We start from the raw sequence: 14,351 nt of genomic DNA, 5'->3' as shown, positions 1-14,351 counted from the left end.
TAAGGGACCATTTTGTCAACTTATGGCAAATTTAAAGGACCAAAACCGTTAAGTGCATAGTTAAGGGACTATTTTGAACCTACTCTCATAGTTAAGGGACCATTTTTGTTAACTTGTAACAAACTTAAAGGACTAAAACCGTTAAGTGCATAGTTAAGGGACTATTTTGAACCTACTATCATAGTTAAGGGACCATTTTTGTCCTTTTCTCCATAATCGCACTTTGGTTAAGTTACTAGAATCCTATTTTGATATGGGAAAATTACTTTCTGTGTCTATTTTGAAAATATTTATGTCATGTAGCACGTATTTTAGGTATAAACATCCGATTTAGTCCATATTTGTGTATAAACTATTATATAATTATATACTATTAGTAAATAATTAGATTTTTATATTGTTTCTCGCGCTAGTTGTTTGAGTGTATTTAATTAGCATAATTGCATGTATTTTTTCACTTGTGACAGAATTATTGAACATTATGTTAGTGACACATGCTTTTAAATTGCTTCACATGTAAGATGTTCATTATCAAATTTCTTCTAATGGATCATCTTCTTCTTCCTTTTTTTAATTTGGTTATTAAGGCCTGAATTGAGGTTACCTATGGAAGATACAAATAAATACTTGTTAAATTTGTTCACAAAAATTATAAATTCCGATGATGTATAGTCTTCACTTTTAAAATTTTACCTTTCTCATTAAATACGATTCTAATTGACCTTATTCAAATCATCAAAATTGTTCAAACTAACAGGAATTGATATAATAAACTACAATGATGTTTTGCCGTGGATGTGTGGGTATACTATAAGAGATAGGATTAGAAATTAAGATATTTAGTATAAGGTCGAACTGACCTCAGTAGAGAACAAGATGATAGAAGTGAGGTGATATGTTTTGGGCATGTGAAGAGGAGATGCACGAATGCCCAGCGTGGAAGTGTGAGTGGTTGGCTATGGATGGTTTCGATAGAAGTAGAGGTAGGTGAAAGCAGTATTGGGGAGAGGTGATTAGACATGACATGACACAGTTTCAACTTACTCAGAACATCACCTTAGATAAAAGGTTATGGATGTCACGGATTAGGGTAGAAAGTTAATAGGTAGTTGAGCATTGTCCCGCTTATCCTTCCATACTAGTAGTCGTAGTATTATCGTTGTAGTTTCTTGCTCTTTGACTTGTGTTATTATTTGTTGTCTCTTGTACTTCAATTATCGTATTAATTTTTGATAGTAATTATTCCTTTTTCAGACTTCTCTATATAGCATTTTGTCATAGCCTTTTCATTTTTGTTTTTTCTTCTCTAGACTGTTTTGAATTGCTTTTCTTGAGTAGGGGGTCTATCGGAAACAACTTCTCTAACTCTCAAAATTCAAAGTAGGAGTCATATCTGCATACACTTTTCCCTTTTCAGACCCCGCTTTGTGAGATTATATTGAGTATGTTGTTGTTGTTTTTGTGAAGACCTGCAAAAATAAAGATCTATGGATTAAAGCATTAGACATTAATCCATTATGTTTTTAAAAGTGGCAAATGTTTGTCTACTGATGAAAAAAGGATTACAACTACAAAGGAAAAGGCTTTAACATTCACGAAATGGAGCAATTATGTCATTCGTTAATAATTGGGGTCAATATTACCTTTCTCATTACAACTCTGTGCCATATATACCCTTTTACACGAATGGAACCCACACCCTTGATTATTAGCCTTTAATTATTTTTAGTAGTACAAGATACGTTATCTAAAAGACACCACAATACGACCTCCCACCCTTTTAACTTTCTACTTTTATTCCCGTTCCCACCGGGTGACTCAATGATAATCCAAAATCCTTCTTCCAATAAGATTAATAAAAGAATCATTAATCTTTAACGAAGGATACATATGAGCCACTTCTATAATAATGGGAGGGAATTATTAGCTTGATTATAAACGAGTGACAAAATTGATCCATTCATCAAGTTCACCTTTTGCAAAACACAAATTATTTGATGAATGCATCATACTTGATTTAAAAATCGGACAGAACTATATTGATTTGACATAAAACATACAAATGTCTCCAAAACAGGATATGAAATTATCTATCCTCTTAAAAAATATAACAATATGTAAATACATTTTATGTAAAGAAACTACTATAATATTCATAAACGGGAATTTAACATTAATTTATTTTTATGGGAAGAATAAAGAATCTCTCTCCCATGGCATGATAAATATTTTAAATATATAGGGTAGAATGGTTAAGAAATGATTAAATCAGCATTATTAAGCGGTTAGCGTGCGAAGAACGAACTAGAAGAATGGAGGAATGCCAATTTGAGGGACGAGATACCTATTGCCATCGTGAATACTATGACGACTAAATGGAAATTGCCTCCGCTTTCCACAATAAAATGTAATGTCGATGCCTCATACAATATCCATGCAGGTTTAGTGGGGGTAGGTATGGTGCTACGTGATTACTTGAGTCAATTTATCGCTGGATTTTTTTTTTTCCTTGGCTGTATTGCTATCCTTTGTTGGTTGATATCATAGGAGTGTGAGTCTCTTACTTGGTTAAAGGGGCGATTTAGTACAACAAACTTGTCATGAAAATTGATAATCTATTTATGAAGGGAGCTCTGGATGGAAATTTGGCGAATTACTCTTAGCTTGATGCTTTAGATTTTGATTGTAAAACTTTTCTCAAAGTTACCGTTTTTCTCCTTGTTGTCTATTGAGGAATCAGTGAATGAAATTGCTCACTGTCTCGCTAAAGCGTCTGCTTCTATGTCTGATTCGATGGAATGCCATACTATCCCTCCGTCTATCATTATTAATGTACTTGCATTTGATTTTTAAATAATACATGATGAAAACACCTTTTTTTTTAAATTAAAAAAGTGGTGTATAATACAAGTTACACTACTAATAACTAAAATATTACGGTATTTTGAAGTATTGTAGGCCCAAATCTTTTTTAAATCTTTTCAAATCCTACTCTTCATTTCTGAAGGTTCCCCAAACATTCGTGGAGAGCGGATAACTTAGCCGAAAACACAGCCGGTGAAAACATGCCAGCAATTTTAAACTCTTCCCTCTTTCTCCAGCATCCACTCTTCTCAACAGCGGTTCTCTCACTCCGCCGTCACCACCTTAACATCTCTCTCTTTTCACGCATTAATAATAATACTCTCAGAGCTTGCTCTACTTCTTCATTATCATCGGCAAACCAGAATGTTCGAACAGGCCGGTCTGGTTCAGTTAGTTCGCCTCCAGTTGAAAACGATACTGCTCAGAAAATAGATGTTAATCCTCCTAAAGGTACCAGAGATTTCCCACCTGAAGACATGCGCCTCCGCAATTGGCTCTTCCATCACTTCACAGAGGTACTTATATAAATTGATACTACCTCCGGTATTCAATATGTTTCCACTTAGCCGTTCATTTACATAGTCAAGGAGGAATTAACTTTGTATTTTGTGACCAAATCCCAATGTGTCACGTTAGTAGTACTCCCTCCATCCCTAACATAAGTGTCACCTTAGGGGAAAAAAAATGTCCCAAAAATAAAGTGTTACTTTAGTAATTCAAGACAAAAATTAGCAATTGTTTCCAACTATGCCCTTAGCGTTAAAAGAAGTACAGTCAAAACTCTCTATAATGGCAGCGTTTGTCCAAAAATTTCAATGCTGCTATAGTGGGCTTTAGATTTCATTTAGCTGTTATAAATAAAACTACACAATTTTTTTTTTAAAACTTTTTATGCTAGTATAAACGAAACCAAAAATACTTGTTAATTTTAAAATCTCAATTGATTTTCATATTTCATTAATTAAAAATTGAAAAGACTAATAAATTACTAAGAAATTCATAACTAGTTATACCATACCGATAAAGAAATAAAATCTAAGGAACATATGCATTTAAAATTAATTGAAAATTTAAATTTTCAAGTTTGATGTAAGAATTCTAAAATTGTAGATTATTTCATAAATTCCAGTCTCTTAGTAATAATATAACATTTGAACTGATGAAGATTTTTGTTCAAACTTTCAGTAAAAGGGAATTCAATAGCTTTCCCTTGAAGGCTATCTAAGAACTTAATAGTATAATTGAAGATTTTTAGATATTCGTACTTGAAATTTACTATGTACATGACATTAATGATGAATATCATAAATACTTTTAAAATTTTATTTTATAGATAATATATTTCTTACAAAATATTATTACACAATATTTGAGTGTGGTTGTTATAGAGAGGTAATTTTATAAAGAATGTACCGCTATAATGAATGCCATTGCTGTTATAGAGAAGTAAAATATAACATAAAAATCGGTTCAGGAGAAAATTAGGCCGTTATAGTGAAATGATGTTATAACGAATGACAATTATAGAGAGGTTTGACTGTAGTCCTCTTTAATATTGCTCAATTCTTGAAAGACATCTAAGAAATAGAGGTAGTTTAGTAAACTTCATATTGTACTTATTGATTTCTTAATAGGCGTAATTTTGGCTAAGGTGACACTTATTTTGGGACAGTGGGAGTAATAGGTAGTATTCAATTAAGGGTAGTTTAGTCAAAATGCCTATTTCTTTTAGGAGTTAGTATTTTTTTAAGGGGTGTGCTAAAGGCTAAGTGGACACTTATTTTGAACCGGAAGGAGTATATTGTTTGTTGTTGTTGCTGCTGCTGCTGCCCTTGTATAGTTGCTTATTTGTTTTCTTATATTTCAGGTATCGCAGCAATTCGGGTTTGAAGAGGTTGATTTTCCTGTGCTAGAGTCAGAGGCTCTATATATTAGGAAGGCTGGAGAGGAAATTAGAGACCAGGTTTTGACCTGTTCATTTGTTATCTTGTGAATTTTGACACACTACATGCATATGTTTGGTTTTATTTCTTGGATGCTTTAATACTTCGAGACCTTGGATTCAGAGCTCAATTCTGACGAGGGACATGTTGATTTTGCTGAATCAAAATAGCTAACATTAAATGTATATTAGAGGTTTTCTTAAGCTCACTCCTAGGCAATTAGTAGTCGGTGCATGTTTCGTTCTGCATAAATTATTATGTTATCTCAAGCATAGCAAAGAAAGAAAATGAAATGTGATGAACTGTGACATCATTTGTTTCTCTTTCTATCTTGCAGCTTTACTGTTTTGAGGACCGTGGAAACCGTCGAGTTGCATTGAGGCCCGAGCTGACTCCTTCATTGGCAAGACTTGTGATACAAAAAGGGTAAATGTCTAATTTGTTCACTTGCCCTTAGAGAGTCATGATTCTTCATCGACTTGCGAAGCAAGAATTATTGCAACTTTTCAATGTTCACCATTCATTTATACGTTATTACACTTTTGTATCCAGGCGGGGATGCCACATTTTGATCTGCACGTTTTTTTCTGTCCAGAAAATCTGTATCTCTTCCATTAAAATGGTTTGCTATTGGGCAGTGCTGGCGTTATGAGAGAATGACCAGGGGAAGACGTCGTGAACATTACCAATGGAATATGGATATAATTGGTGTATCAGATGTAACGGTAGGTTAAGCTCTATCTGTTTAGTTGATCCTTGCCACTGTTATAAAGCATTAAAAAGCACCCAAGAGTGTGATCTAGTGGTCAATGAAGGGTCAGAACCATGGGCACCACGTTTATTAAAAAAAAAAAGCATTAAAAATTTTAATTATTGCCACCTGCTGGAACTTTATACTTGGCTGTTTACATGTAGCAGCTGCTATATAAATACCCCATTTAGACCTAGCTGAATGCTGCTGATCTTTGAGAATTAGTCTATGTAATGTTGATATCAAACCGCAACTAGTCAACTATGCCTCAATCTAAGTCTGAAGATATGGTAGGATTAGATGTTCCAAGTGGAATCCTTATTAATAAAAGATGTTCCAAGTGAAAAATTCTTGGTAGGTTTTCGGTTATATGATGATATTTCATGGCAAAAGGAATATCATCATATAGTTCTGGTTCTTGAGTCAAAATCTTCGCATGGATGAAATTGAAGTCTTGAGTTATTTGATGTGGACAGAGCTTGATTTCTGTTAGGCCATTTTACTCAGTGATGTCGTCTTTACTTAATTTTCCGCTCTTCACCTTTTCTGTTAAATAATAATTAGTAGAGGTAAGACTCGAACCAAGGAACGTAGACAGATAATGAAATGGTTTCCCACATGTTGTATTTGTGCAAGTATAAGCTAGAGCACTTTGATATGGTTGTCATGGTGCACAAATCTGTTAACATGAGTGCATAATACTATCACAAGGGGCAATTTAAATTTGAGAAACAAATTCTTAAGCACTGAACATTAATCATGACCTATAAAAGGAGAGGGGAGAGAGATCATACGAGACTAACATCATGGGTCTTGTGACATGAGAAAACGGTGATGTTGTCGTGATGTGGAGACAATTAGATTATAAGAAACTAATGTGCAGATTAAATTGGGGAATGAGAGGAGCAGGAGGAATGATGCCTCTAAACAACACCTTGAGACAAGAAAAGACAGTTCTCTCTCTCTCTCTCTCTCTGTGTAATGTGCCAAAACTCCTTGAAGTTACAGACGATTTCTCCGGAAACTGAGCAACCCCAATAAAGTATCTAGCCTCTTTCTCATTCAGACTGTAAGCCTGATGACAGAGTAACTTAAGCCTAGTGTATGCAGACAAAAAATATATCTGACCAGCATAAAGGAAATGGAAAGATGAACATATTTTCTGGCTAGTGGTTAGTCATTTGAGCTGATTGACATTAGCAATGACAGCAGCATTTCTCTTGGTTGAAAGAGGAAGAATATTTATGGGCAGGATAAGGATTGAAGAAAATAATCTGAGTGAAAAGAGGAAAAAGATTTACTAGCTGGATAAGGATCGATGAAAATAATCAGAAATGTGTCTGCAAGGTTATGAACCAGGTTTATGGGGGAGAATATTGCAGATGTATGTATTCGAGGTATTTCAAAATTTCATGTCTTGGTTGAGGTACATTATAGGTAAACCAACTTGCGTTCTCACTTAATTTTCCTAAATATTATACAGTAAAAGCCTGCTAAAACCTTTTAGTGTCACTTATAGATAACATAAAGACGTGAAGAACTTGGAGACCTGGCAAGGATCGATGGCAGCTTGGCATAGGTTTATCCTGTCTTCTAACAGGTCTCCTGTTTCTGTCTGCTTAATTTGCTTGCCAAGATCGGTTTTCCAAGTTTGATCATTGTGGCTCTGAAAAGCTAATAAACAGCATACAGAAACCCAAAGCTGACAGGACAAAACCCTAAGACATCAACTAATATAAATTCTCCTAGCAACATAACGACAAAACACAAACACTAGACTTGGAGAGAGATAACTAGACAACTTCAAGGGTTGAATCAGTCAACATCAAATACAGTTCCCCTTATTGCTGGTCATTATATCTAAATCGGGTTAAGTTCTCATCAGTAGCATCTTGATCACTATTGTGAAAAGTTCTTCTTGAATGTAACTTTCTTGTTTGATTCAAATTAACTTGTATCTTTAGTGCCTATATGAGGTATTCTTTTCACTCTTCCATTGCATGTAAGTTCTGAGCTTTTCTAGAGAAAGATGTTTTCTTGCTGGAGAAGCTTTAAATATATAATGCAATGGCTTAGATGGTAATTTCGCATTTTCACTCACCAAATTTATTTCTAATTCCTGGCTTTTAGGCTGAAGCAGAGCTGATATCTTCAATTATTACCTTCTTCAAGCGCATAGGCCTCACAGCATCAGATGTTGGGTTTAAGATCTCTAGTAGAAAGGTATCTGCTTGAAACTACATTTTTTCTTTCTGTTATTCGCCAGAACTCTTCGTGTTCTTGCTACTTGTTTGTATTTCAGACTTTCAGTTACCTGAAACGATATGTGGCGAAAGAACACATAATTTAAATGCTGTTTTGTGTCAATATCATATAATGGAAGATTCATCATTTGTTATTGTCATTTCTTTAGGTGACCCACTTTCTACTTAGTGAATCCTGAAATATATGCTACTAATGCAATATTTTATACTACTGCCACTATCCTTTTATAATATTAAATTATTTGGAACTTAGGTTCAAACATGACATGTTAACTCGAAAACCAGCTTGTAAACCGTTATTCCAGTCACATCCTTTTCTACTACGTCCATAATATACAAATTAAATCAAGAAACAAGGATAGATCTGTAGTTACTTGGTGACTTGTGCTACTTGTAAATTGTAATGCCCATTGTGAAGAAATGGACCTTTTGCCTTAACTCAACCCCAAAAGCTAGCTTATGTTAGGATTACCCAAAACCATATAAGGAGACAAACAACCGATTGCTTAACCAATAAGACCCTCCACGAGTAGGATTGGTTATTTGGAGCATGGACAATGTTACATGGTGACCTAACATTGGGTAAACAAGAAATTGAGATGCGTCTGACTTTGATACTATGTTGAAGTGTGTCGCATCTAATCTAGAAGATTAAGCTATTAGAGAGAGCACATTTTTATTAACTTAATTATGTCTTCAACACCCATAAACTGAAATAAAAAAGCAGCTTTTATGTTGTTTAAAATTTTCGAAATCTATTAGAAAGTTGAAAAGAAGATGATCTATTAGTAGATTATTATCAAGTTAGGTAATATTTCAAGTTTTACAAATAACTTGTTCTTTAAATTGATGATGTCATATTCTTGGAAAATGCAAAAATATTAGTGCTTTTTAAAAAATAAAAATAAATAAAGTTATGATGTTGTTTAGCTTAGCATCAGTCTGACAAATGGGTGGATGAGGCTTGAAAATGTCTAAGGAATTCAGGTGGCTCCTTCTTTTGCCTTTTGACAGGCATTACATAATTCCTAATTACCAAAATGATGTCACTCCTAGGTGTTTTATCAGAGATTTTGGCTTGGAAGTGAGTGGAAAAAGGGAAGAAGTGAAATTCAGTGAGTTAACGAATTTGCTTATGTGATGGAAGTTAAGCAAATCTATTTGGAAATAAGTATGAGAATTATGCCTGTGATGCAGTTTCTTCTTATTCAAATTCTCTTTTATGGTGCTATTTCGGCTTAAACAACTTCATTGTTTTTTTATTTGTTTCTCCGTATTGTGCTATTTGATAGGTCTTGCAAGAAGTGCTGAGGTGCTATTCTGTCGCGGAAAACATGTTTGGTAGAGTTTGCATCATTATAGACAAGGTCAGTTTGATAATGCAACTCAGTTCCTCTTGTTTGATCTATAGTATTCCAGAAAGTAGAACATACTAGTTACTGTGATTGCATCTAGTCATTTCTTTAACTTTCATATTATTAAAGCTTAACATTCACTCCCATATAACTTTACTGGTTTTATAATCGCTCTATAGAACTTGCTTAGAAAAAATAATGTAAATTATTGAATAGAATGTCTTGGCAGGATCCTCAGTAAAGGTAGCAATTTACTTATACCTGAGTTGTGCGTGCTTATATGATTCACTGGTAGTTTGTTAACATTGTTTCTATAAATCCAATGGACTAGTTGAAGCTTCAGTATTTGGGAGTTTGTCTCTTCCTCTGCCCGAAGAAAGTTGCACTAACTGTTGACATTAATCACCATCAGTGAGATAGCAGCTATGCTTCTTGGTTGCTCTTGGTTCTGAGCTGCTTCTTTTGCATTAAATGCATTATATATATACACATATTTTGAAACTCCATCTTCCATTTTTCTTGGATCTTATGTTAACCTTCCCCCCTCAATTTTTTTTTTTAAAAAAACAAGAAAAATGATTATCAATTAAAAAGAAAAGCTTACAGTAAAGGAGATAGAAAAAGAAACTCCAAAGCTCTGTTAAAACTAGTCTGTATTCATTTTTTTTCACCTGGTAAATCCAAGCACAAACCCCTTGACCTGGAGTCCCTGTTCCCGAATTCTCTCTCTTGGTGACCCGAACTACCAGCCTTAAGGTTGGAGGTGGAGTCATTTCCCCTAGGTGCTATCCCTCATTTTCAAAGCTACTCCTTTTAGCATTACCGCTTAAAGGAGGCTAGAGCCCTTTTATGCTAAAAAGAATCTAGCATTATTTTTTCTGCTAGGAGCTCAATCTTTTTATTTTATTTTTCGGTGACTCTGGTGAGGGCCTAATTAATGAACAGCCAGTTGTTTATAATATAATTGATTTACGTATCTCCTACTATACTTTCCCCACTTGTGGGATTACACTGGGTATGTTGTTGTTGTTATCTCCTATGTACTTTCCAGTCTCCTTTTCTGATCAACTTCTGTTACCATGTTGGCTGAAATAGATCGGAAAGATTCCAATGGATGATATCAGGAAAGATCTGCAGTCTGCGGATATGTCAGAGGTAGCTATTGAAGAGCTATTGCAAGTCCTATCACTGAAGTCTTTGACAAAGTTAGAAGGTTGGCCGTTACAGCATTTATTTGACTAAGGTTACCTATGGTCTTTTTCTATTTGTTGCTCAGGAAGTCTCTTAATATAGTCATCTCCTGGAGTTTGTTTCTTCACTTGTTTTTTTATTATTCCCTTCATCCATACATGTCTAGTAGTTAATGTAGGTGATCATCAACAAGTTAGTGTGACTTGTATATTACCTGAGTTGTACAGTAGAAAATATTAAATTAGCTGTTGGAGGGTGCATAGAATTTCTGGATGGGTAAAAAATCCACTAGCTGCTTACGTTGACCTATCCCATCAAAATTAATTCTTGAGACTTGAATGTATATTGTTAGTTTATTAAATATTTTCAAAAGATAATTGGGTTGAAAGTGTTATGCATGGTCCAAAATACCCCTTAATATGTACCATAATCTATTCAGTTCTGAAGTTTTATATAAAAAAAGTTTTATTGCATGTAAGTTTCTTGTTTAGTAAAAACTGTTAAACACCCGGGAAGTGGATCCATGAAAGTTGTACGAATTGCAGCACAGTTTTGTCTAGTCTGGCTGTAGACTGTTTACAAGAATACAAAGTGATAGAACTTCTACAAAGATGCCCACTTCTTGATCATATGTGACTTTGCCAGATGAAGATTGTATTTCTATCCGTGTTGGAGACGGAACAGTTGAAATCCTCTATTGATGTATTAGCAAATATTATAGCTCGGAGGTTGTGATCTTGGTTTTAATACCGTTTTGTTTGCGTAGAGAAACTTGGGGCCTCAGGAGAAGCACTGTCTGATTTGAAGCAACTATTCTCACTTGCTGAAAAGTATGGCTATTCAGAGTGGCTTCAGTTTGATGCCTCAATTGTCCGTGGTTTGGCCTATTACACTGGGATTGTCTTTGAGGTTAGACTCAAGATATTTTCTGTTAATATTCTGAACTTTGTGCATGGAAGTGTATTTCAAGAAGACTTGGAATTGGTTAACTGCTTGTTGGAGTCATCTTACTGGTAAACTATTTGCTCGCAAACAGGGTATCTCTTCCACATCATTGAGTAATTACAGTTTCCTGCAGGGATTTGATCGTGAAGGAAAGCTCCGGGCTATCTGTGGTGGGGGACGATATGATCGGCTATTGTCTACCTTTGGAGGCGATGATCTTCCAGCTTGTGGATTTGGATTTGGTGATGCTGTAATAGTAGAAGTGAGTAAAACTTCCTGTTTCCAGTCCTTTTTTTTTTTTTTTTTTTTTTTGCGGGATGCTATGGATAAAAAATTAATATGTTCTCCAATTGAACCATGAACTGCTTCTACTTTGAACTTAGGTGGAAGTTCACATTTACTTTATGGACATTGTCCAGACGAGACTTTTTGCCTGTTTCGCTTCCAAACACTACCATTCTCAGTTTTCCATCTGGTTCTTTTAAAATCGATTAATCTCTGAACATCGCGGACACTGTTTTATCCACCACTGTATCATTAACCTGCATATGTAACACTTGTAGCCGTTGTAGGCATATGCCATTAAATAGATCACATATGCGCACAACATGCACCAAATGACAATCACCACCACCTTATCTGACATATGTGATTGCACGAAGGGCTACAACCAAGACAGTCTTCTCAACTTTTCATATCTTTACCAGTCATACGACAATTTTACACTGCTTTCTACACTCTGCTTGTTTTCCTGAGATTTATAACCTTTTGGTTAACGGAATAGTTGACTTTCACTAAGATGGGTTTCACATGGGGCAAGTCTTGCTGATAGAGATGAAGTTTGAGTATGTGAGTGGAGGAAAAACAAGTTTGTTATTGAAACGTGTCAGCAAAGGGAACAAGTTCTCTTTATGTAATGTCTAGAAAATGTCTCCCTTGCACTCGTGATAGATTTTGACAATGCGTCATCACTAAAGTAAAAGATAAAGGAGAACACCTAATTTAATTTCACTTTGGCTGGGAAAAAGTAGTCTGGAAAAGGATAGAGAGGTTGGCAAAAACATTTCCACTTATTGGGAGAAGGAAAATGGAGAAGAAAACAAATTCTCTAACCAGACTCCTAAGTTTTCAGGTTCAAACATAACAGCAGCTGTCTTATTCACTACTTAGGAACAATTTTTGCCTCCAACATTGTCAGTGTATTGCATACAGCTATTCTCATAATATGTTTCTTCAAGGTAACTCTTTTCTGATACGCTATATTCAACATTTTAGTTTGGATTCAGTGAAATGAAAGTGCTGCGGTAAAATACATACCTATATTGCATAATTTCAATTTGAGAACCACCATGTTTGCAGGAACAAACCTGTTCTAGCTTGTTTGACTCATCTGTATGTTTTCTGTTAGAAAATTTAGGTCTAAACGGTATTTGTTTGTGCTTTCCCTGTTGGGATACTCCAGCTGCTCAAGGAAAGGGGACTTCTACCAGAACTTAGCCTCCAAGTAGAGAACATTGTCTGCTCACTGGATCAGGAACTTCAAGGTGCGGCATCTGCAGTGGCCACCATTCTCAGGGAAAAAGGGCAAAGCGTTGATTTGGTTTTGGAGAACAAGCCACTTAAATGGTACATGCTATTCTTCTAATGCTTATGGTCTATAGATTCTCTATTTCTTTGTTAATATACCTTCATTAGGTCTTTGTTGTTTCACTTTCAAGCTCATACTTCCAATTTTCCATTACTTGTTGTGAAGGGTGTTCAAGCGAGCGGCACGGATAAATGCACGCAGATTGATTTTGGTCGGAAAGGCTGAATGGGAAAAAGGTATGGTCAATGTTAAGACTCTTTCAACGGGTGAGCAACTGGAGATAAGACTAGACGAATTGGAGTAACAACGGAGTCTTGGTGTATGAAATAGCTTTTTCCCCATTCTTTTATAATGATGCTAAGTTGCCTATTTAGCTGTTTTTCTTAGTGATGAGGCATGAAATTTTGTTGTTATTTTTCTTATCTTGGTGAAAGAAACCCATTTATCTAACTTCAGGCTTAAAATTTTCTTGCCTGTGTAATATCAATTAAAATAACTAGGCCTAGGTCTAGAACTAACTGAATTCGATTTATAAGTCCTCTCTATGATTTCGGCCCTGCTTAGGTTGCATCTCATTCCAATTCTAAATAATTTAAGGCAAGTTGGAGATTTTCTAAATTAGAAATTATGTACATCGTACACTTCATATACATGAACGTTATAAGTTTCTAACGACAATAACAAATTAGTTGCCACTAGAGAGGGGGAAAGCCTAAATAACTAGCGGCAAAATTGAATATGTACCAGGGCGAAGTGGGATGCAGAACTGTGTTATGGTACAAGTGTATACACGGATATCTTCTACTATGTTTTGCATAAACTAAATCAACAGTTAAATACGGGAAAGGTATTTCACTACATGCATCACCCTATTATTTGCTTCCTATATTGCATTATAAAGTCAAATTGTGATTGTAAACCCTATCAATTTTACAGAAAAATATGCATAGTCTTTAGAGAAAGGAATGTAAGTGGAAAATCTACTTATACGATTTATGTACTCTTTTATGACACACAAAAAAGGTACTCTTTAATCTATATATAAATATATATACTAATTAAAAGCACGAAATATCTTAGCAAAATGTCGTTTGCTTTTTTTAAACAGTAAACACCGAACGAGTAAATTGCAATTCACATGTGCTGGCAATATTTGTTTCGGGAATTTGCCCCCCATAATGTGCAATTTTGGCTTGAAAAATCCCTCTATAGTGTAAGAATTCCAAAACTAATGGACAATCTGAAAGATGCCATTAACTTAATCACATTTTAAAAATGTAATTTGTTAATTACATTTTAAAAATTTAACTTATAGTTCACATCTTTGAAAATATTTAAAAATACAACTTACAGAACAACAATTCATGAATCACATTTTTTAAAATACGACCTAAAATATAGCATTTTTCTAAATACATAATGGCATTTGTGAAATAATGCTTCCCTATA

General features: G+C 34.7%; 1 protein-coding gene across 1 annotated transcript; it reads left to right on the top strand.

Annotated features, from left to right (window-relative positions):
* Positions 1–2,992: 2,992 nt before the first annotated feature.
* On the top strand, positions 2,993–13,437 carry LOC132633260 (histidine--tRNA ligase, chloroplastic/mitochondrial). The gene is made up of 11 exons (XM_060349551.1): positions 2,993–3,380; positions 4,733–4,828; positions 5,146–5,234; positions 5,404–5,533; positions 7,690–7,782; positions 9,116–9,190; positions 10,274–10,391; positions 11,136–11,278; positions 11,448–11,576; positions 12,777–12,940; positions 13,068–13,437. Exons 1-11 carry the CDS (start codon positions 3,066–3,068, stop codon positions 13,204–13,206), a joined length of 1,491 nt encoding a protein of 496 aa, XP_060205534.1. The 5' UTR covers positions 2,993–3,065; the 3' UTR covers positions 13,207–13,437.
* The last annotated feature ends 914 nt before the right edge of the window (positions 13,438–14,351 follow it).

The sequence above is a fragment of the Lycium barbarum genome, chromosome 3 (genome assembly GCF_019175385.1).
Source record: "Lycium barbarum isolate Lr01 chromosome 3, ASM1917538v2, whole genome shotgun sequence".
NCBI classification, from domain to species: domain Eukaryota; kingdom Viridiplantae; phylum Streptophyta; class Magnoliopsida; order Solanales; family Solanaceae; genus Lycium; species Lycium barbarum.
This window is presented reverse-complemented; position numbering and strand designations above follow the sequence as displayed.